The sequence below is a fragment of the Oncorhynchus masou genome, chromosome 9 (assembly GCF_036934945.1).
Source record: "Oncorhynchus masou masou isolate Uvic2021 chromosome 9, UVic_Omas_1.1, whole genome shotgun sequence".
NCBI classification, from domain to species: Eukaryota; Metazoa; Chordata; class Actinopteri; order Salmoniformes; family Salmonidae; genus Oncorhynchus; species Oncorhynchus masou.
Window position 1 is genome coordinate 44,312,739 of NC_088220.1, and position 23,319 is coordinate 44,336,057.

General features: G+C 43.8%; 1 protein-coding gene across 2 annotated transcripts; it reads right to left on the bottom strand.

The window, feature by feature from the left end:
• Window positions 1–2,348: 2,348 nt before the first annotated feature.
• On the bottom strand, window positions 2,349–22,626 carry LOC135546029 (dihydropteridine reductase-like). Of its 2 annotated transcripts, none has more exons than XM_064974103.1 (7): window positions 22,457–22,626; window positions 22,237–22,329; window positions 21,747–21,843; window positions 21,394–21,534; window positions 17,696–17,804; window positions 16,724–16,807; window positions 2,349–2,979 (listed from the first exon to the last, which is right to left on the bottom strand). In XM_064974103.1, the coding sequence occupies exons 1-7, from the start codon at window positions 22,538–22,540 to the stop codon at window positions 2,877–2,879; spliced, it is 711 nt and encodes a 236-aa protein (XP_064830175.1). In that variant the 5' UTR covers window positions 22,541–22,626; the 3' UTR covers window positions 2,349–2,876. The 2 variants fall into 2 exon arrangements, with proteins under 2 accessions (XP_064830175.1, XP_064830177.1); XM_064974105.1 differs by having other exon boundaries at window positions 21,370–21,534.
• Window positions 22,627–23,319: the final 693 nt, after the last annotated feature.

Here is a 23,319-nt window from a genome sequence, read left to right on the forward strand (position 1 = left end):
TGCTAAACGGCGTATCTTCATATCCTCCATGTCTATCTTGTGTAGAGGCCATAAAACAGCAAGGTGGTCAAAACTGCAATAATGTGTCACATATGAGATCAGCTAAAATGGCCATAGAAATGCATTCACAATGCCAAGTATTAAAACTGAGTGGTCACACAACTGTAAGTCCACTTTAGTCTTGCGAGCTAGACACCTTAACCTCGATCTCCATCTTCCGCGCGAAAACAAAACTATGGTCTCACAAAAGTAATGAAGAAAACACCCAGGAGTTTCATCTCGGCAAATGCAAATTTCCCGTTCCCTCAACGACAAATGGGAAACCATCCATTTCAACCATTCTATTATGATAGATGGACTTTTCTAGTCCTTCCATTCTAAATAAATAAACCAAACAATAACCCATATATATTACTCTAGTTCCGTCAACCTATAAATCGTCCTATCGGTTTAGCGGATATGTGCGAATTCAAATTTACCCTAGGACATTTATTAGGCCTTAGGCTAAAACGCTGCTGTTTCTCATAGTGAGCTGCAGGAGCTACAGTTATAAGGCTTGGCCCTGGTGATGACACACACCATAATAAATCACAACGCTGAAGAGAACAAGGAGGTGGTGTTCAGTCCCTCTGATATGTACTTACGCAGGGTGGCGGGGCAATTCATCTAGGCGTATTGTGTGAGGGCCCCCAGGCACATTCAACACGTCCCGGCAGCATACATTAGTTCCCATGATGTTGTAGTGCTATAGAGTGATTGCCCATGGGAATACATGAAGCCATTGTTTATCACAGAAAGAGCTTCAGCTGATCGAAGATACCTGCCGGTGATAGCTCCTTGAACATGAGAGCGACATGGACTATCTTCTCATAATGCTACCGATGCTATTGCTCTGTGTAATGTGTTGTAGGCCTTATGGGGGCCAGCCGTTGTGTTCTGTCATACACTGAGTGTACAAAACATTAGAAACACCTGATCTTTTCATAGACTGACCAGGTGAATCCAGGTGAAAGATAAGATCCATTATTGATGTCGCTTGTTAAATCCACTTCGGTGTAGATGAAGGGGAAGAGACAGGTTTAAGAAGGATTTAAAAGCCTTGAGACATGGAATGTGTATGTGGGCCATTCAGAGGGTGAATGGGCAAGACAAAAGTCATTTGAACGGGGTGTGGTAGTAGGTGCAAGGCGCAACGGTTTGAGTGTGTCAAGAACTGCAACGCTGCTGGGGTTTTCACGCTCTACAGGTTCCTGTGTGTATCAATAATGGTTCACCACCCAAAGGACATCCAGCCAACTTGACACAACTGTGGGAAGCACTGGAGTCAACATTGGCTAGCATCCCTGTGGAACGCTTTCGACACCTTGTAGAATTCATGCCCTCACAAATTGAGGCTGTTCTGAGGGCAAAAGGGGGTCAATATTGGGAAGGTGTTCCTAATGTTTTGTGCACTCAGTTGTTCTTAGTAAGGATATTCACTGATCAGTCGTTTTATCAGCAGCCTGGGGTTATAATATGAAATGAAACCAAGAAACTTGAATCTATAATGAACATTTTTTTTAAGGAAGCGTAATGGAAATCAGTCTCTGACTTTGTGATATTCCAGTCACATTTTTATACTGTGTGTATGTATTTCTTTCAACTGGCATATAAAATCAATCAATAAATCTCAGACTTTCAGTGGAGCCCATTTATTGTATGTTGCCTTTTCTTTATGGACTTCTGTTTTCGGCCAAATCCACTCATATGTTGTATGTGTTAACATCACTTTATAGTTAGGTTTGTGACCAACACATTTACACAGGCAGACCACTTCAGATCTTTTTCTATTACTTGGTATTTTGACCAATCAGATCGGCTCTTTTGACCATAATTGGGCAAAAGATCAGAATTGGGATAACTGTCTAAACGCACTCATATTCCCTTAGGCACAACGGCTAATTTGACTGGTGAGGTGAGTTGTTATCCAGGGGCACCACCTGGTGGTGAAGGCTATAGCATGTCACTGGAAATGACCATGCGCTAGAACAAGTCAAACAAGGCAGGTGAAGAATTTACTGTAACTGGTCTCCAACCCCATTCAACATGGTATGTATTTACTGGAAGGCAAATAAGTCTAATTATAACCAGTTAAATTCAATGAAATATATTATTTGGGGGTAGGGGTGGGCAGGGATTAAATCAGGATTTTGGCAGTGGTGAAACTGCTACAAATCCATAATCCCCAAAATGTGTTGCTTTTCTATGATTGTTTTCAGCAGATGTGCATTAGATTTCCACTGTTTAAATACCAAGGTTACGGTGATGTTGTAGTATCTTGATTGTCTCTCACATATTATTAAATCAGATTATGATTCATATGGAGTTTTATTCAAATTGAGACCGAGGAATAAAACCATATCAAAAGACAGAAAAATACAAACAATTTGTTATGAGATACTGATAATAGTTCTTAGAGGGAACATCTTCAACCAAGCATTCATCCCCTCTTTCTCTCTGTGACTCATTTTAGCCCTCCCTCCCGCTCTCCCTGTGACTCATTTTAACCCTCCCGACCTATCACCATCTCTCCCAACCATCCCACTCAACTAGCCCTCCCTCCCGCTCTCCCTGTGACTCATTTTAACCCTCCCGACCTATCACCATCTCTCCCAACCATCCCGCTCAACTAGCCCTCCATCCCGCTCTCCTTGTGACTCATTTTAACCCTCCCGACCCGCCCTATCACCATCTCTCCCACTCAACAAGCCCTCCCTCCCGCTCTCCCTGTGACTCATTTTAACCCTCCCGACCCGCCCTATCACCATCTCTCCCAACCATCCCACTCAACTAGCCCTCCCTCCCGCTCTCTCATTGTCTCTCTCCCTCCCTCTCCTCTATTGCGTGGGTAGTGTCTGTGTCTTGCCTCCCACAGTAGTGAGCTGCATCAGACTGCCCGATGCTGGACGATCTGCACCAGTGGCCCAATTGAAGAACGTTCTGGAAGACAGAAAAATAAGACTGAGAAAATAAGAAAAGTAAGAGGATGAGACTATGGAGATAGTGTTGGCTAATGTTTAGCTATATAAAAGAAAAAGTGTTAAATAAAACAATATGTATTTTATACTTGAGATTCCTCAAAGTAGCCACCCTTCGCCTTGATGACAGCTTTGCACACTCTTGGCATTCTATTAACCAGCATCATAAGGTAGTCGCCTGGAATGCATTTCAATTAACAGGTGTGCCTTGTTAAAAAGGTCATTTGTCGAATTTCTATCCTCCTTAATGCGTTTGAGCCAATTAGTTGTGTTGTGATAAGGTAGGGTTGGTATACAGAAGATTTGGTAAAAGACCAAGTCCATTTTAAGGAAAGAATAGCTCAAACAAGCAAAGAGAAACAGCAGTCCATCATTACTTGTAATACATGAAGGTCAGTCAATGTGGAACATTTCATGAACTTTGAAAGTTTCTTCAAGTGCAGTCTAAAAAAACATTGTGCTTTGATGAAACTGGCTCTCATGGGGACTCCACAGGAAAGGAAGACCCAGAGTTACCGCTGCTGCAGAGGATAAGTTCATTAGAGTTACCAGCCTCAGAAATTGCAGCTCAAACAAATGCTTTACCGAGTTTAAGTAACAGACACATCTCACCATCAACTGTTGAGAGGAGACTGCGTGAAATCAGGCCTTTGTGGTCAAATTGCTGCAAAGAAACCACTACTAAAGGACACCAATAATAAGAAGAGACTTGCTTGGGCCAAGAAACACAAGCAATGGACATTAGACTGGTGGAAATCTGTAATTTGGTCTGATGACTCCACATTTGAGATTTTTCACTCCAACCGCGTGTCTTTGTGAGACGCAGAGTAGGTGAATGGATGATCTCCGCATGTGTGGTTCCCACCGTGAAGCATGGAGGAGGTAGTGTGATGGTGCTTTGCTGGTGATTTATTTAGAATTCAAAGCACACTTAACCAGCATGGCTATCACAGCATTCTGAGGTAATACACCATTCCATCTGGTTTGCGGTTAGTGGGACTATCATTTGTTTTTCAACAGGACAATGACCCAACACACCTACAGGCTGTGTAAGGGCTATTTGACCAAGAAGGAGAGTAATGGAGTGCTGCATCAGATGACCTGGCCTCCACAATCACCCAACCTTAACCCGGTTGAGATGGTTTGGGATGAGTTGGACCGCAGAGTGATGGAAAAGCAGCCGACAAGTGCTCAGCATATGTGGGAACTCCTTAAAGACTGTTGGAAAAGCATTCCAGGTGAAGCTGGTTGAGAGAATGCCAAGAGTGTGCAAAGCTGTCAAGGCAAAGGGTGGCTAATTTGAAGAATCACAAATATTTTGATTTGTTTAACACTTTTTTGGTTACTACAGGATTCCATGTGTCATTTCATAGTTTGATGTCTTCAATATTATTCTACAAAGTAGAAAATATAACAATGAAGAAAAACCCTTGAATGAGTAGGTGTGTCCAAACTTTTGACTGTAGAAACTTGGAACTGTAGATACAGTATATCTCTGTGCCTCTTAGTGTGATTTGAGTTATCCTGTTAGCCAATTACCTATTTCAACAACTAATGTTCATGAGCTAGCCTATTCCAGTGATGTAGTCAAGTCACTAAACCTCAAGTCCGAGTTGAGTCCGAAGTCCCTTGTGTCCGAGTCAAGTCTTTATACTTGAGTCACGAGTTCCTTGTTAGTGCTAAAAGTGAGACCTACTGTATTGAACATTGGTAAGGCTAGGAGCTACAGTAGCTATTCAACATGTGCGGTTGTAGCTAGCATGTTGAATTATGCAAAGGAGAGAGACTTAAGAAAATTACATTTTATTTGTCACATGCCGTGAATACAACAGGTGAAATGCTTACTTACAAGCTCATAAAATATATATATGTATATAATTTTTTTAAATAAAACTTATAAATTAAAGTATGAAAAAAAGTTAATGAAATAACAATGCTATACAGTGCATTCAGAAAGAATTCAGACCTTGACTTTTTCCACATTGTTACGTTACAACCTTATTCTAAAATGTATTAAATTGTTTTTTTTCTACCTCAATCAACACACAATACCCCATGACGACTGTTACGGATCCCTTTTTGGCCCGACAGTCTAGGGGGGATGGTAATGAGACCCGTAACATAACTCATGCAAATTATAATAGTGACAAAGCAAAAGTGTGAACGAAATAACCAGGACAACTGAAATCTACTGTCAAACTCAAGGTTTATTTGAAAACACACGGTAATGGGGGGAGCAGGAAAAGGGGCTGAGCTGGACCCAAGGAAAGAAGCAATAAGTATAAAAAAAAACCTAAGCTAGACTAGCCTACTTTAACTTCTTGAAACTCCCCATCCCGGATCCGGGTTTGTGACTAAAGCCTCAGGCTTATTAGCATAACGCAACGTTAACGATTTCTGAAAATCGCAAATAAAATGAAAATAATGCGTCTGTTCTCAAGCTTAGCCTTTTCTTAACAACACTGTCATCTCAGATTTTCAAAATATGCTTTTGAACCATAGAAATTGACTAATTTGTGTAAGAGTATGCAAAGCTTGCATAGCATTTTGAGTAGCATTTAGCACGCAACATTTTCACAAAAACCAGATAACCAAATAAATAAAATCATTTACCTTTGAAGAGCTTCTGATGTTTTCAATGAGGAGACTCTCAGTTACATACCAAATGCGCAGTTTTTCCTGAAAGCGTCTGTGTGTAGGAGAAATCGTTCCGTTTTCTACATTGCGTCTGGCTACCGAAACGATCCGAAAATTCAGTCACCTACAACGTAAAACTTTTTCCGGATTAACTACATAATATCAACCGAAACATGGCAAACGTTGTTTGGAATCAATCCTCAAGGTGTTTTTTCACATATCTCTTCATTGATATGCAGTTCGTGGAAGCTTGCTTTCCTCTCTGTATCCCATGGAAAAATACTGGCAGGTGACTTTTGCGCACCAATTTCGGCGCAGGACACCGGGCGGACACCTGGTAAATGTGGTCTCTTATGGTCAATCTTCCAATGATCTGCCTACAAATACGTCACAATGCTGCAGACACCTTGGGGAAACGACAGAAAGGGCAGGCTCATTCCTCTCGCATTCACAGCCATATAAGGAGACAATGGAAAACAGAGCCTCAAAAATCCTGCTCATTTCCTGGATGCCATCTCATCTTGGTTTTGCCTGAAGCTCACGTTCTAGGGCACGCACAGAGAATATCTTGGTCGTTCTGGACACGTCAGAGTGTTTTCTTTCGAATGCTATCAATTATATGCATAGTCGAGCATCTTTTTGTGACAAAATATCTTGTTTAAAACGGGAACGTTTTTCATCCAAAAATGAAATAGCGCCCCCATAGATGTAAGAGGTTAACAACAGCTAACTAACTAACCAAAAATACAGTGGGTGGTTCACCCAGTTCTAACTAGTGTATTTAACAAAGTCTACCTACGGGTAGTGTATGCCCATGGGTGACTTGTCTTGGTTTCCCCTTTTCCCACCAGCAATCAAACAAACACCATAACCAAAACAATACTCACAGGTGATGACAAAAGTGCTATGGAGGTGCTCAAACAAAAGGGAGGTGCTCAAACAAAAGAGAGGTTAATACACAATGAGAGAGTGAACCACAGAGACCTACAGACATGGCATTTACAGAGAGATTGAGCTCTAGAGCAATCAACTGACAGGGTTTTTAAACCAAGGGAAAGGAACTGTGATAGGGTAGAAAAACAGGAGGAGGTGTGTCTTCTGATTGATGATTGATTGGTGACTGATGATTTTCACCTGTGAGGGGAGAAGGAGAGCAAACACAGGATACATACACACAGGATACCTGTATCCGTAACAATGACAAAGCAAAAACAGGTTTAGAAAATTTTGCTAATTTATTAAAAATAAAAACCTGACATTTACATAAGTATTCAGACCCTTTACTCAGTACTTTGTTGAAGCACCTTTGGCTGCGATTACAGCCTTGAGTCTTCTTGGGTATGACGCTACAAGCTTGTCACACCTGTATTTGGGGAGTGGCTCTCATTCTGCTCTGCAAATCTCCTGATGCTCTGCCAGGTTGGATGGGGAGTGTTGCTGCAGAGCTATTTTCAGGTCTCTCAAGAGATATCTGGGCTCTGGCTGGGCCACTGAAGGACATTCAGAGACTTCGTCCCAGTCTGAGGTCCTGAGCGCTCTGGAGCAGGTTTCCATCAAGGATCTTTCTGTACTTTGCTCCATTCATCTTTGCCTTCATCCTGACTAGTCTCCAAGTCCCTGCCGCTGAACAAAATCCCCACAGCATGATGGTGCCACCACCATGCTTCACCGTAGGGATGGTGCCAGGCTTCCACCAGATGTGACGCTTGGCATTCAGGCCAAAGAGTTCAATCTTGATTTCATCAGACCAGAGGATTTTGTTTCTCATGGTCTGAGAGTCTTTAGGTGCCTTTTGGCAAACTCCAAGTGGGCTGTCATGTGTCTTTTACTGAGGAGTGGTTTCCGTCTTGCCACTCTCCCATTAAGGCCTGGTTGGTGGAGTGCTGCAGAGATGGTTGTCCTTCTGGAAGGTTCTCCCATCTTCACAGAGAAACTCTAGAGCTCTGTCAGAGTGAACATCAGGTTCTTAGTCACCTCCCTGACAAAGGCCCTTCTCCACCGATTGCTCAGTTTTGCCGGGCGGCCAGCTCTAGTAGGAGTCTTGGTGGTTGTAAACTTTTTCCATTTAAGAATGATGGATGCCACTGTGTGCTTGGGGACCTTCAATGCTGCAGACATTTTTTGGTACCCTTCCCAGATCTGTGCCTCGACACAATCCTATCCCAGAGCTCTACGGACAATTCCTAAGAGCTCATGGCTTGGTTTTTGCTCTGACATGCCTTGTCAACTGTGGGACATCATATAGGACAGGTGGGTGCCTTTCCAAATCATGTCCAATCAATAGAATTGACCACAGCTGGACTCCAAGTTGTCGAAAAATCAAGGATGATCAATGGAAACAGGATGCACCTGAGCTCAATTTCGAGTGTCATAGCAAAGGGTATGAATACTTATGTAAATAAGGTGTTATTTGCAAACATACATTTTTTTCACCTTTTTGTTATCAAATCAAAGTTTGTCACGTGCACCGAATACAACAGGTGTAGGTAGACCTTACAGTGAACTCTTACTTACAGGCTCTTATCAATAGTGCGAAAAAAGGTATTTGTGTGTGTGTGTGTGTGTGTGTGTGTGTGTGTGTGTGTGTGTGTGTGTGTGTGTGTGTGTGTGTGTGTGTGTGTGTGTATGTGTGTAGGTGAGTAAAGGAATAAAACAATAAAAAGACATTTGAAAACAGTAGCAAGGCTATATACAGACACCGGTTAGTCAGGCTTATTGAGGTAGTATGTACATGTAGGTATGGTTTAAGTGACTATGCATATATGATGAACAAAGAGTAGCAGTAGCTTAAAAAGAGGGGTTGGTGGGTGGTGGGACAATGCAGATAGCCCCGGTTAGCCAATGTGCGGGAGCACTGGTTGGTTGGGCCAATTGAGGTAGTATGTACATTAATGTATAGTTTAAGTGACTATGCAACATAGGCTTTGTTGTGCCCTCTTCACGACTGTCTTGGTGTGTTTAGACCATTCTAGTTGGTTGTTTATGTGGACACCAAGGAACTTGAAGCTCTCAACCTGCTCCACTACAGCCCCGTTGATGAGAATGGGGGCATGCTTGGTGCTCCTTTTCCTGTAGTCCACAATCATCTCCTTAGTCTTGGTTACATTGAGGGATAGGTTGTTATTCTGGCACCACCCGGCCAGGTCTCTGACCTCCTCCCTGTCTTGTCGTTGTCGTTGATCAGGCCTACCACTGTTGTGTCGTCTGCAAACTTAATGATGGTGTAAGTCGTGCCAGGCCATGCAGTCATGGGTGAACAGGGAGTACCAGAGGGGAGTGAGCACGCACCCCTGGGGAGCTCCAGTGTTGAGGATCAGCGTGGCAGATGTGTTGCTACCTACCCTCACCACCTGGGGGTGGCCCATCAGGAAGTCCAGGATCCAGTTGTTGAGGGAGGTGTTTAGTCCCAGGTTCCTTAGCTTAGTGATGAGCTTTGAGGGTACTATGGTGTTGAATGCTGAGCTGTAGTCAATGAAAAGGGCGGCAGGGTAGCCTAGTGGTTAGAGCGTTGGACTAGTAACCGGAAGGTTCCGGTTGGAGCGAGCGGTCGCATCTACACTTCGGTCCGCAGGTAGTATAACTTTTCATTACATTTCATTACATTTCGTTATAGTACAACGGTTTGATTTGTCTTATCTTAGCAATTTCTTCTTAGCTAGCTACATAGCCGTCTTTGTATCAACGACAATTGCATATTATCGTATTTCGTCGTCCTAACGTATCTGCCCAGCAGCTAGCTAAGCAGCTAGCTAACATCCACTGTCCACTAGCACTGTAGAAACTATTACACTCAACTGAACGACTCGATTAGCGTAGTGTCAGCTAGCTACATAGTTGTCTTCGCTGTCTTCGTATCCAAGATAATTGTGCAGTTTAGAGTGTGTAGACTTAGAGTGATTATCTTAATTTACCGAGGTTAGCTAGCCAGCTATTTGTCGTCCTTAACGTAGGAAATGCTGCTAGCTAGCTAGCCAACAGCTAGCCAACCTCTACCGAATTGAACTCCAACTACCCGGTCAACATTCCGCGGCGCTCCACAGGTAGTATCACATTTTTCATTTCACTTCATTACAGTACAACGGTTTGATTTGTTTGATCGTAGCTAGCCAGCTACATAGCCGTCTTTGTATCTAAGACAATTGTGTAGTCTAGAGCGATTTTCTAGGTTAGCTGGCCAGCTATTGTCGGTCTTTCAACGTAGCTAGCCAGCTAGCCCCCGAATAGCAGCACTGTAGTAACTATTACAGTACAACGGTTTGTTTTGTTTGATCGTAGCTAGCTAGCTACATAGCCGTCTTTGTATCTAAGTCAATTGTTTAGCCTAGAGCGATTTTCTAGGTTAGCTACATCGCAGCCACTACCAGCTAGCCTACTCCAGCAGTACTGTATCATTTCAATCATTTTAGTCTATAAGATTCTTGCTACGTAAGCTTAACTTTCTGAACATTCGAGACGTGTAGTCCACTTGTCATTCCAATCTCCTTTGCATTAGCGTAGCCTCTTCTGTACCCTGTCAACTATGTGTCTATCTATCCCTGTTCTCTCCTCTCTGCACAGACCATACAAACGCTCCACACCGCGTGGCCGCGGCCACCCTAATCTGGTGGTCCCAGCGCGCACGACCCACGTGGAGTTCCTGGTCTCCGGTAGCCTCTGGAACTGCCGATCTGCGGCCAACAAGGCAGAGTTCATCTCAGCCTATGCCTCCCTCCAGTCCCTCGACTTCCTGGCACTGACGGAAACATGGATCACCACAGATAACACTGCTACTCCTACTGCTCTCTCTTCGTCCGCCCACGTGTTCTCGCACACCCCGAGAGCTTCTGGTCAGCGGGGTGGTGGCACCGGGATCCTCATCTCTCCCAAGTGGTCATTCTCTCTCTCTCCCCTTACCCATCTATCTATCGACTCCTTTGAATTCCATGCTGTCACAGTTACCAGCCCTTTCAAGCTTAACATCCTTATCATTTATCGCCCTCCAGGTTCCCTCGGAGAGTTCATCAATGAGCTTGATGCCTTGATAAGCTCCTTTCCTGAGGACGGCTCACCTCTCACAGTCCTGGGCGACTTTAACCTCCCCACGTCTACCTTTGACTCATTCCTCTCTGCCTCCTTCTTTCCACTCCTCTCCTCTTTTGACCTCACCCTCTCACCTTCCCCCCTACTCACAAGGCAGGCAATACGCTCGACCTCATCTTTACTAGATGCTGTTCTTCCACTAACCTCATTGCAACTCCCCTCCAAGTCTCCGACCACTACCTTGTATCCTTTTCCCTCTCGCTCTCATCCAACACTTCCCACACTGCCCCTACTCGGATGGTATCGCGCCGTCCCAACCTTCGCTCTCTCTCCCCCGCTACTCTCTCCTCTTCCATCCTATCATCTCTTCCCTCTGCTCATACCTTCTCCAACCTTTCTCCTGAGTCTGCCTCCTCAACCCTCCTCTCTTCCCTTTCTGCATCCTTTGACTCTCTATGTCCCCTATCCTCCAGGCCGGCTCGGTCCTCCCCTCCCGCTCCGTGGCTCGATGACTCATTGCGAGCTCACAGAACAGAGCTCCGGGCAGCCGAGCGGAAATGGAGGAAAACTCGCCTCCCTGCGGACCTGGCATCCTTTCACTCCCTCCTCTCTACATTTTCCTCCTCTGTCTCTGCTGCTAAAGCCACTTTCTACCACTCTAAATTCCAAGCATCTGCCTCTAACCCTAGGAAGCTCTTTGCCACCTTCTCCTCCCTCCTGAATCCTCCTCCCCCTCCCCCCCTCCTCCCTCTCTGCAGATGACTTCGTCAACCATTTTGAAAAGAAGGTCGACGACATCCGATCCTCGTTTGCTAAGTCAAACGACACCGCTGGTTCTGCTCACACTGCCCTACCCTGTGCTCTGACCTCTTTCTCCCCTCTCTCTCCAGATGAAATCTCGCTTCTTGTGACGGCCGGCCGCCCAACAACCTGCCCGCTTGACCCTATCCCCTCCTCTCTTCTCCAGACCATTTCCGGAGACCTTCTCCCTTACCTCACCTCGCTCATCAACTCATCCCTGACCGCTGGCTACGTCCCTTCCGTCTTCAAGAGAGCGAGAGTTGCACCCCTTCTGAAAAAACCTACACTCGATCCCTCCGATGTCAACAACTACAGACCAGTATCCCTTCTTTCTTTTCTCTCCAAAACTCTTGAACGTGCCGTCCTTGGCCAGCTCTCCCACTATCTCTCTCAGAATGACCTTCTTGATCCAAATCAGTCAGGTTTCAAGACTAGTCATTCAACTGAGACTGCTCTTCTCTGTATCACGGAGGCGCTCCGCACTGCTAAAGCTAACTCTCTCTCCTCTGCTCTCATCCTTCTAGACCTATCGGCTGCCTTCGATACTGTGAACCATCAGATCCTCCTCTCCACCCTCTCCGAGTTGGGCATCTCCGGCGCGGCCCACGCTTGGATTGCGTCCTACCTGACAGGTCGCTCCTACCAGGTGGCGTGGCGAGAATCTGTCTCCTCGCCACGCGCTCTCACCACTGGTGTCCCCCAGGGCTCTGTTCCCCCTCCTATTCTCGCTATACACCAAGTCACTTGGCTCTGTCATAACCTCACATGGTCTCTCCTATCATTGCTATGCAGACGACACACAATTAATCTTCTCCTTTCCCCCTTCTGATGACCAGGTGGCGAATCGCATCTCTGCATGTCTGGCAGACATAGCAGTGTGGATGACGGATCACCACCTCAAGCTGAACCTCGGCAAGACGGAGCTGCTCTTCCTCCCGGGGAAGGACTGCCCGTTCCATGATCTCGCCATCACGGTTGACAACTCCATTGTGTCCTCCTCCCAGAGCGCTAAGAACCTTGGCGTGATCCTGGACAACACCCTGTCGTTCTCAACCAACATCATGGCGGTGGCCCGTTCCTGTAGGTTCATGCTCTACAACATCCGCAGAGTACGACCCTGCCTCACACAGGAAGCGGCGCAGGTCCTAATCCAGGCACTTGTCATCTCCCGTCTGGATTACTGCAACTCGCTGTTGGCTGGGCTCCCTGCCTGTGCCATTAAACCCCTACAACTCATCCAGAACGCCGCAGCCCGTCTGGTGTTCAACCTTCCCAAGTTCTCTCACGTCACCCCGCTCCTCCGCTCTCTCCACTGGCTTCCAGTTGAAGCTCGCATCCGCTACAAGACCATGGTGCTTGCCTACGGAGCTGTGAGGGGAACGGCACCGCAGTACCTCCAGGCTCTGATCAGGCCCTACACCCAAGCAAGGGCACTGCGTTCATCCACCTCTGGCCTGCTCGCCTCCCTACCATTGAGGAAGTACAGTTCCCGCTCAGCCCAGTCAAAACTGTTCGCTGCTCTGGCCCCCCAATGGTGGAACAAACTCCCTCACGACGCCAGGAAAGCGGAGTCAATCACCACCTTCCGGAGACACCTGAAACCCCACCTCTTCAAGGAATACCTAGGATAAGATAAGTAATCCTTCTCACCACCCCCCCCCTTAATGATTTAGATGCACTATTGTAAAGTGGCTGTTCCACTGGATGTCAGAAGGTGAATTCACCAATTTGTAAGTCGCTCTGGATAAGAGCGTCTGCTAAATGACTTAAATGTAAATGTAAGGTTGCAAGTTCAAACCCCCAAGCTGACAAGGTACAAATCTGTCGGTCTGCCCCTGAACAGGCAGTTTAACCCACTGTTCCTAGGCCGTCATTGAAAATAAAAATTTGTTCTTAACTGACTTGCCTAGTTAAATAAAGGAAAAATAAAAAAATAAAATAAAATAGCATTCTCACATAGGTGTTCCTTTTGTCCCATGTGGGAAAGGGCAGTGTAGAGTGCAATAGAGATTGCATCATCTGTGGATCTGTTTGGGTGGTATGCAAATTGGAGTGAGTCTAGGGTTTCTGGGATAATGGTGTTTATGTGAGCCATTACCAACCTTTCAAAGAACTTCATGGCTACGGACGTGAGTGCTACGGGTCTGTAGTCATTTAGGCAGGTTGTCTTTGTGTTCTTGGGCACAGGGACTATGGTGGTCTGCTTGAAACATGTTGGTATTACAGACTCAATCAGGGACATGTTGAAAATGTCAGAGAAGACACCTGCCCAGAGCACATGTCCTGGTAATCCGTCTGGCCCCGCAGGCTTGGGGATGTTGACCTGTTTGAAGGTCTTACTCAAGGCTACGGAGAGCGTGATCACACAGTCGTCCGGAACAGCTGGTGCTTTCATGCATGCTTCAGTGTTGCTTGCCTCGAAGCAAGCATAGAAGTGAGTTAGCTCGTCTGGTAGGCTCGTGTCACTGGGCAGCTCGCCGCTGTGCTTCACTTTGTAGTCTAATAGTTTGCAAGCCCTGCCACATCAGACGAGCGTCGGAGCTGGTGTAGTATGAATCAATCTTTGCCCTGTATTGACGCTTTTCATGTTTGATTGTTCTTCGCAGGGCATAGCGGGATTTCTTGTATGCTTCCGGGTTAGAGTCCCGCACCTTGAAAGCGGCAGCTCTGCCCTTTAGCTCAGTGTTGAATGTTGCCTGTAATCCATGGCTTCTGGTTGAGGTATGTACATACAGTCACTGTGGGGACAACATCCTCGATGCACTTATTCATAAAGCCAGTGACTGATGTGGTGTATTCCTCAATGTCATCGGAAGAATCCCGGAACATGTTCCAGTTTGTGATAACAAAACAGTCCTGTAGTTTATTCATCTGCTTCATCTGACCACTTTTTTATAGACCGTGTCACTGGTGCATCCTACTTAAATTTTTGCTTGTAAGCAGGAATCAGGAGGATAGAGTTGTGGTCGGATTTACGAAATGGAGGGCGAGGGAGAGCTTTGTACGCGTCTCTGTGTGTGGAGTACAGGTGATCTAGAATTTTTTTCCCTCTAGTTGCACATTTAACATGTTGATAGAGATTTGGTAGAACTGATTTAAGTTTCCCTGCATTAAAGTCTCCAGCCACTAGGAGCGCTGCCTCTGGGTGAGTGGTTTCCTGTTTGCTTATTTCCTTATACAGCTGACTGAGTGCGGTCTTAGTGCCAGCATCTGTTTTTGGTGGTAAATAAACAGCCACGAAAAGTATAGCTGAGAACTCTTTAGGCAAGTAGTGTGGCCTGCAATTTATCACAATATACTCTACTTCAGGCGAGCAAAATCTAGAGAGACTTCCTTAGATTTCATGCACCAGCTGTTGTGTACAAATATGCACAGACCGCTCCCCCTCGTCTTACCGGAGTGTGCTGTTCTATCCTGCCGGTGCAGCGTGTATCCCGTTAGCTGAATATCCATGTCGTCATTCAGCCACAATTCCGTGAAACATAGGATACTACAGTTTTTGATGTCCCGTTGGTAGGATATTTGTCGTCGTACCTCGTAATAATAAATAATAATATATCCCATTTAGCAGACGCTTTTGTCCAAAGCGACTTACAAGTCGGCTGGGGCCACTACTTTTACATATGGGTGGCCCCAATGACTGCACATTGGAGAGTAATATTGACAGTAACGGCAGCTTTCCTACTCGCTTTCTGCGGGTCCTGACGAGGCATCCGGCTCTTTGTCCTCTGTACCAGCGTCGCTTCCTCTTGTGAATAACTGGGAAGTTGGCCCTGCCGGGTGTTTGGAGAATATCATGTGAATCTTGCTTGTTGTTGAAAAAATCTTTGTCTAATCCGAGGTGAGTGATCACTGTCCTGATATCCAGAAGCTCTTTTCTGACGTAAAATACGGTTGCAGAAACCTTATGTACAAAATAAGTTACAAATAACGTGAAAACCCCCCACATAATAGCACAATTGGTTGGGCGCCCGTAAAACTGCTGCCATTTCTTACGGTGCCTATCTGGAGAGCTATGGGCTATTGTGTGCAGATTACTGAGAATATATATTCTTTAATCCATTTCGAATAAGGCTGTAATGTAACAAAATGTGGAAAAAGTCAAGGGGTCTGAATACTTTCCGAAGGTACTGTATACAGGGGGTACCGGTACCGAGTCAATGTGCAGGGATACAGGTTAGTCGAGGTAATTGAGGTAATATGCCCATGTCGGTAAGGGTAAAGTGACTATGCGTAGATAATAAACAGTGAGCACCAGCTGTTTCTGACAACATTGTCACCAATAGTCAAGTCTGAGTCCAAGTCGTGCCTGGCCATGCAGTCATGAGAGAACAGGGAGTACAGTCCGAGTCATCACTGGTTGAGTCAGGAGTCAAGCCTGAGTCCTGGACTCGAGTACTGCAACACTGGCCTATTCACACGTCAGTCAACATTCATACTCCAGTCCATCAAGCGGACATTTGAGAAGCAGCAGAGACTGTATCAAAGGGTTAACTGAATTGCCCTCTCCCATTGCTTCTATTTATACTTCCTGACCCTCATCTGTTTCTACTGTTAATCTGCAGGGTTAATGACATCCAACTATTCTGGGATTATAAAAAATCCCATCTAATCTCTACCATGGTACAGAGGAGAGACTGGAGACTCAGCGGTCTGTGTCTAAGGTTACATGAACAGAGGGACACAAACTTTACGGGCTCCATACGCTAGCTTAGAATAGACCCACAAAAAAAGTATAGCTCATTTATGTTGGTGTATGTTAATTACAGTATATTGTTAACATTGCATATATACACAACACATTTGGGCAAATCCTGAAAAGAGGATATGTAAAGTAATTGAAGCCAAAAGTATCTAAGTAATTTAAGATAATTAGGTAATTGATATGTCCATCAAATTAATATATTTTTTAAATCAGATAACAGTATTATTCAAACCAGACATTTGGCTCTACATATCTTTTGGCAAGTTGTTGATTTTAACAATATAATTGAGTAGGCTATTTTCCAGCATTGCCATCTTCTGGCAAAATATTGGTATACACCAATTCCCTTAAAAATAAAAAGATTGTCTAGAATTATAGTCATATACTGATCAAGAGATGCATGTTCTTAACCCTGGAATACATCAGATGGTGGCCTTAAAGCATAAATATACTGTACATTTAATTTCTAAGTTTGAGATCAACTAAATATCAGATAAAACAAACAGTAACGTAAACAACCCATCATCCGCCACATCACACTCACTCTGAAATGTAGTCCAGCGGTGTCCAGGAACCAAAGTCTGCATCGGGCATGAACTTCCTGTTCATCGGCGTATCCAAGGTTACCCTGTGTAATCAAGTCACATGACAGTGATCTGGCAGTGGTAGGAACTGACCCGAGGCCTGAGGATCTGGCCCTGGACTGAATGTAACAGCCCCATGTAATCCCCTTGTCTACATATTAAAACGCATAAGCAGAGCTAAAGCGTAGAGATGATATCTCTGTTGATTTATTTACTGCCAGCAAGCATCCAACAACCTCTTTGATTTCACTGTTATATTTTGAGATGAGCAAGAGAATTGCTACAAAAACATTTACACACGTTGAAATATGATTTTAGATATCTGTTGTATGTTTGAATGTGCACAGTTGCAGTCTACAGTCTTTGTTGTGTGTGCACAGTTGCAGTCTACGATCTATTCAATGTGCACAGTTGCAGTGAGCAAAGCAACCCTCATCCTATACGTATTGGTAGTGCAGAAGAACTGCAAGTCATGGGGGTAATGCTAACCATATGTGACAGCTATTAGTAGCCTGGCAGGTGGCCTCAGCCCAACCTCATGTAATTGGAATGTACCATAACAGAGCCCTGAGAATATTGACAATAAAACTCAGATACGGGCTTCTCATCGTGACATTGCAAAAAAAGTGCTTTACATGCATCAGTTAATCAATGAAACTGTGTAAACAGATAGCTGCTCATGAGGTGAATACAAGAGCGACTGAGCGAGTCTTCTTCCTTTAGGACAGGCAACCCTTTTCGATCCTCCCAGACATTGAGGCCGAGGCAAACTACACCTACAACTGTGATGAAATAAACAATTTCCTTATTTTCATTATTTACCCTTTGACCTCTGTTTCTGCAAATAAATTAAACTCCCAATGACTTAACGAGGGCAGGGTTTTCCTATTCCTAATTAGTAAATAAACTGGGCAGGCGATCAGATGACTCACGGTAGTATGGCTACAGCCACACCTCCAGGGGGCATCCCACTGTCTTCTCCAGCTAGACTCTGACAGAGCTGGTGGACTGCTGCCTTGGCCATGCCATAGCCCACCATGCCTGAGGAGAGAGAGAGAGGGATGAAGAGAGGGAGGGTGATATAGGAGAGATGGTTGGATAGGTGAGTTGTCATTTATACAAACAGCCAAATCAGATAAGCAGAGAAAAAACACCAATAAATCTCACCATTATAACAAGGGACATGAAATATACACAATAAGTGTTACAAAGTAATACACAGTACCAGTCAAATGTTTGGACAAACCTACTCATTACAGGGTTTTTCTTTATTTGTACTATTTTCTACATTGTAGAATAGGGAAGACATCAGAACTATGAAATAACACATATGGAATCATGTAGCAACCAAAAAAGGTTTAAACAAATCAAAATACTTTTGTATTTGAGATTCTTCAAAGTGCCACCCTTTGCTTTCTTGACAGCTTTGCACACTCTTGGTATTCTCTCAACTAGCTTCATGAGGTAGTCACCTGGAATGCATTTCAATTAACAGGTGTGCCTTGTTAAAAGTTCATTTGTGGAATTTCTTTCCTTCTTAATGCGTTTGAGCCAATCAATTGTGGTGTGACAAGGTAGGGGTTGTATACAGAAGATGGCCCTATTTGGTAAAAGACCAAGTCCATATTATGACAAGAACAGCTTAAATAAGCAAAGAGAAATTACAGAGTATCATTACTTTAAGACATGAATGTAAGTCAATCCGCCACAGGAAAGGAAACCCCAGAGTTACCTCTGCTGCAGAGGATAAGTTCATTAGAGTTATCAGCCTCATAATTTGCAGCCCAAATAAATGCTTCACAGAGTTCAAGTAACAGACACATCTCAACATCAACTGTTCAGAGGAGACTGGGTGAATCAGGCCTTTGTGGTCAAATGCAAAGAAACCACTTGTAAAGGACACAAAAAAGAAGAAGAGACTTACTTGGACCAAGAAACACGAGCAATGGACATTAGACCGGTGGAAATCTGTCCTTTTTGGTTCTAACCGCAGAGTCTTTGTGAGGTTCAGTATAAGTGAACGGATGATCTCTGCATGTGTGGTTCCCACCGTGAAGCATGGAGGAGGAAGTGTGATGGTATGGGGGTGCTTTGCTGGTGACACAGCCAGTGATTTATTTAAAATTCAAGGCACACTTAACCAGCATGTCTACCACAGCATTCTGCAGTGGTACGCCAGCCCATCTGGTTTGCGCTTCATGGAACTATCATTTGTTTTTCAACAGGACAATGACCCAACACCCCTCCAGGCTGTGTAAGGGCTATTTGACCATGAAGGAGTGATGGAATGCTGCATTAGATGACCTGGCCTCCACAACCACCCGACCTCAACCCAATTGAGATGGTTTGGGATTAATTAGACCGCAGAGTGAAGGAAAAGCAGCCAACAAGTGCTTAGGATATGGGAACTCCTTCAAGACTGTTGGAAAAACATTCCTGGTGAAGCTGGTTGAGAGAATACCAAGTGTGCAAAGCTGTTATGAAGGCGGCTAACTTGAAGAATCTCAAATATATGTTGATTTGTTTAACACTTTTTAGGTTAGTACATGATTCCATGTGTGTTATTTCATAGTTGATGTCTTCACTATTATTCTACAATGTAAAAACAAATGTCAAAATAAAGAAAAACCCCAGAATGAGTAGATGTGTCCAATCTTTTGGTACTATATGTGATATTACAAACATAGTATATTTTGAGCTCACCAGCTGAGGAAACTATGATGTAACATACATTCACAACACATTTCCTGTTCATATATTATGGACAAATATTCCAGGTGCTTTTGGATCCCAGACTTTGCCCATTACAGTTGTATTGAGAGATGACTGCTTGTTCCACAAGCATGCTTTTGACTTCCCTTCAATGTTTGTAGCATCTGGAAACAATATGCAACATTTTCCACTTAGAAACACTTCTTTGAAGAATGTAATATGCTCTCCCCACCCTCATATAAAACAGTGGAGGCATGCCACAGCTACATTTGAAGAATGGACCAATTGGAGAAAGTGGTGGAGAGTTAGCTCCTCCTTAAAATGGTTCTTCCCTCTCCAATATACTGTACTACTAAAATAAACTGGAATATATTTGAAATTAAATGGAAAACAGTCTTTCGTTTGGGGAGACTGTTGTATTTGATCGCATAGATGTGCATAGAAATTGCGTTCGGATGGTTCATAGGAAGTGTGCTTAGAATATATTACCCAAAGAGGATTAACAGACTTGCATGCTGAATCACCCAAAGTTAAATCAATGTTATGACAGTTCAACCTCTCTTTTAAATCTAGGGTGAAGGATAAGGGTCATAGGGTGCTCACATGGTTAACTAACCTCAGTCTTTAACCCCAAATCAACCCATAAGCTTTTAGTCCACAATGGAATGTTTACAATGTAGCTTACTTTTCATCTGCGTCTGGCTTTGTAAGACTAAGACACCACTGGAACCCAAACTGCCCAAAGCCAGTATATCAATATTGAGAACTCAGTAAATCAGACTCATGAGTAGCTGGTAAAGTATTAAAGCTAAAATATAAGCACAGATAACCCCTAAACACATGCAATCTTTAAGCACTACTTCTGTCTTCCACTGTCTTGTTTTTTTTGTCAATAGTACAGAGCATTTGTATTTTGAATAGGCCTAAGGCAATCAATGTTTGATAAGGCACGGGGGAAATGCTTTACCTACATTATAAAATGAAAAGTAGTTTTAAAGACGTATTCCTAAAACTCACACACATCACCTAAAGGCAGCTCTGAGCATTACCTGAGGGGAAATACTGTAGAACCGTTTTTAATACAAATAAATACTGGCATACAGATGAGTTAAACAATAGGAACATCCCCAAATAATATTAGACATACCACTGTCAAAATAAACCAACCCCCCTCAGGGAAATCTCTGCAATTTCCTGGCCTTTGTCTAGATTAGCACTAGATGCTACATTGCAATAAGAGAACACCACAGCACACTCTAACCATGTCCACATGTGAAGAGGCCCAAATTCTGCTGACTCATTCTCCTCCCCAATCTGACAGCCAATGAGAGCGGGAGCTCGGTAGCGACTGCCAATCAGGGATTTTAGGTGCCCTAGTGTCAGGAGTTGTATTGTTGTCAGGGTCATCATATGGGTAACACACCAAAACAGGGAATGGCATGGGTGCTTGGTCCTATAGGTACCTTCACATGCATACAGGGTCTAAAATATCAGACAGCATTGTGTGAAAAAAACATAGGAACAATTCCTCTCCTCATAATTTATCCGGCGTCGTGAAATATCACTATGTAGATCATATTAAACATGCTACTCATATTTTAGTTCCTATGTCATAGGCTTATTTGTACCCACGGGTTGCAGGTTTCACAAAGTGCTTGATGACACAAGCTGCTATTTGTTTTGGCTGCTTGAATCGGTAGAGTAGATGAGTAGAGTAGAACAGTAGATGTATGCCAAAGTCCCTCAGACATCAAATTTGGAGTGAAACGGTGGTCAGAACAGAGGCACAATCTAACAGGGCCAGCATGACAACATTACAAGAGAAAATAGAATGCATAATAGAATAAATTACAATACCAGTTGAATATTTTAGAATACCAGAAGAATAGAATACCAGTAGAGGTATGTGGCATCTTACCACTAGTGCCACCCAGTGATGCTTTAGCCCCAGCCAGAGTCAGCAGTCCCCCTTGCTTCAGGTGGACAGCAGCCAGGTGGCTAGAGATGGTAGAGGTCCACACACTCTGCTTCCACATCATGTCTGTGTTTTTGTACAAGTCTAAAACATACATACACAAGAGAACATTTTGTTTGAGGATCAACATGGTAATAATGAAGGACCATATGACTAAATAGAACAATATACAATGGCACGAACAAACATCCCCGTTGAGAATTCAGCCTAAGGGGAAATTGGTTTTAAACTATTCATATCAGTGTGTGTTCAAAATTAACTGATGATATCTCAGGGAAATGCTGTTGAACTCTGACCTTTTGAGCTGCAATTTCCTCCTGCCCATCCGCCTGCCACACACAAGATGGCATCTACTTTCTGGTCCCCTAGCAACTGTGCCACATCTGCTGTCACCTGCAGCAAAGAAGAAAACAGTCTTATTAGAAAGGGTAAGACTCTGTTTTGCTAATATAACATTTGATTTGAATATATATTTTATCATTTGGAATGTCACCACTTCCTGTGTTTACAATTTGTTGACATCCAGCTGCCACAACGAAGAAATCAATTTAACCTAGCATTTTAAAAAGACACATTCAATATGGCAATGAATAGAATAGACCCCTATAGGCCTATGGAATAGCATAACAATTGAGTACAGTTTCCGATCGTGGCATAGAAATTACGGTAATTATCCAGCGTTTGGCAAATGGAAAGTCAATGATCGTTTCCCTTGATACCGGATCATTCACTAAGCCAAAACTGTCAACATCACAGAGGGAGCAGGTGAAAGCGCGTTCCTCCTACCTGCCCCGCTTGCTCGGTAAATGACTCGGATAACTTCACCAGCACGTTCGCGTTTGCCTCCTCATTGGCAACGATATCGATGCTGGCTACCCACTATTTTGGAAAAGAAAGAAGCAATTGAAAATAGGATGATGGCACCGAATTATCCTGCAAAGTAGGCTATTTATTCAAAATGCAAGTGATGATATGTTTTCTGAAAGTTCTGGGCTGGCATACTCACCCATCCTTTAGATTTGAAGTGCTGAACAATTTTACTACCTAGTGCGCCTCTTCCTCCGTAAACGAGTACCCGATTGGCAGCCATGTGTTCTTTACTATAAGCTTGAGCAATGATGATTATTTCACAAAACGCGACAGCTACCGCAGACAGAAATATATATATATGTACAGGGAGAGAGAAGGAAAAAAAAAGAAAGAGTTACACCCACCCACAAGATTTAAAGAGACACACTCAGCACATCAAGAGGCGGATCCTCTAGTTCAATAGTGTTCTAAATTAGTTTAGACTGTTAGAAAATTCTGAGTGCATAGGTTACACTATATTGAAAGTCAGTGGAGGGGTTGACACTAATAAGTGCCTTTAAAATGACACATGATTAACATGATTTAATGTAATCAATACTAATCATGAGTATGGGTTAATTGATACCAGGCTCCAACATGCACAAAGAAAGCCACCGCACCGTGACAAACTGTGAAATTGATCATGCGTTTAATCCAGTGGTAAACACACACGATTATGTGTGAATTTATGTATTCAGATAAAAATCAACATACCGTATTTTGATACAGTACCAGTGAGACAGCAACATCTTATGACACCGGCTTGGCCTGTGTGGGAACACGTCCTAGTCATCCCGAGTACAGCGTGTCGGAATCTGTCACAGCAACACAGCTCATCTTAATGTCCTCAAAGGATTTTCATGCTCTGGGATATCCCTCACAGTCAAACACACTAGATGTATCATTGCACGCTGATGGCGTATGGCCTAGCTTCTGCAGTAAATTGCACATCCAAGAATACACATTTGAATCAACACCAGAAAATGAGACCACAAAATTCCAAATGTTTATTTGCATAGA

What these genes read in the sequence shown, in the direction of transcription:
- LOC135546029 (XM_064974105.1), bottom strand. Translation starts at nt 22,540, where the DNA reads ATGGCTGCCAATCGGGTACTCGTTTACGGAGGAAGAGGCGCACTAGGT. An exon ending in GATGCCACATACCTCTACTG is followed by an intron (nt 17,805 to 21,369) that starts GTATTCTATTCT and finishes CTCTCTCCTCAG; the next exon opens with GCATGGTGGGCTATGGCATG. An exon ending in CCGCTGGACTACATTTCAGA is followed by an intron (nt 2,980 to 16,723) that starts GTGAGTGTGATG and finishes TCTGTCTTCCAG; the next exon opens with AACGTTCTTCAATTGGGCCA.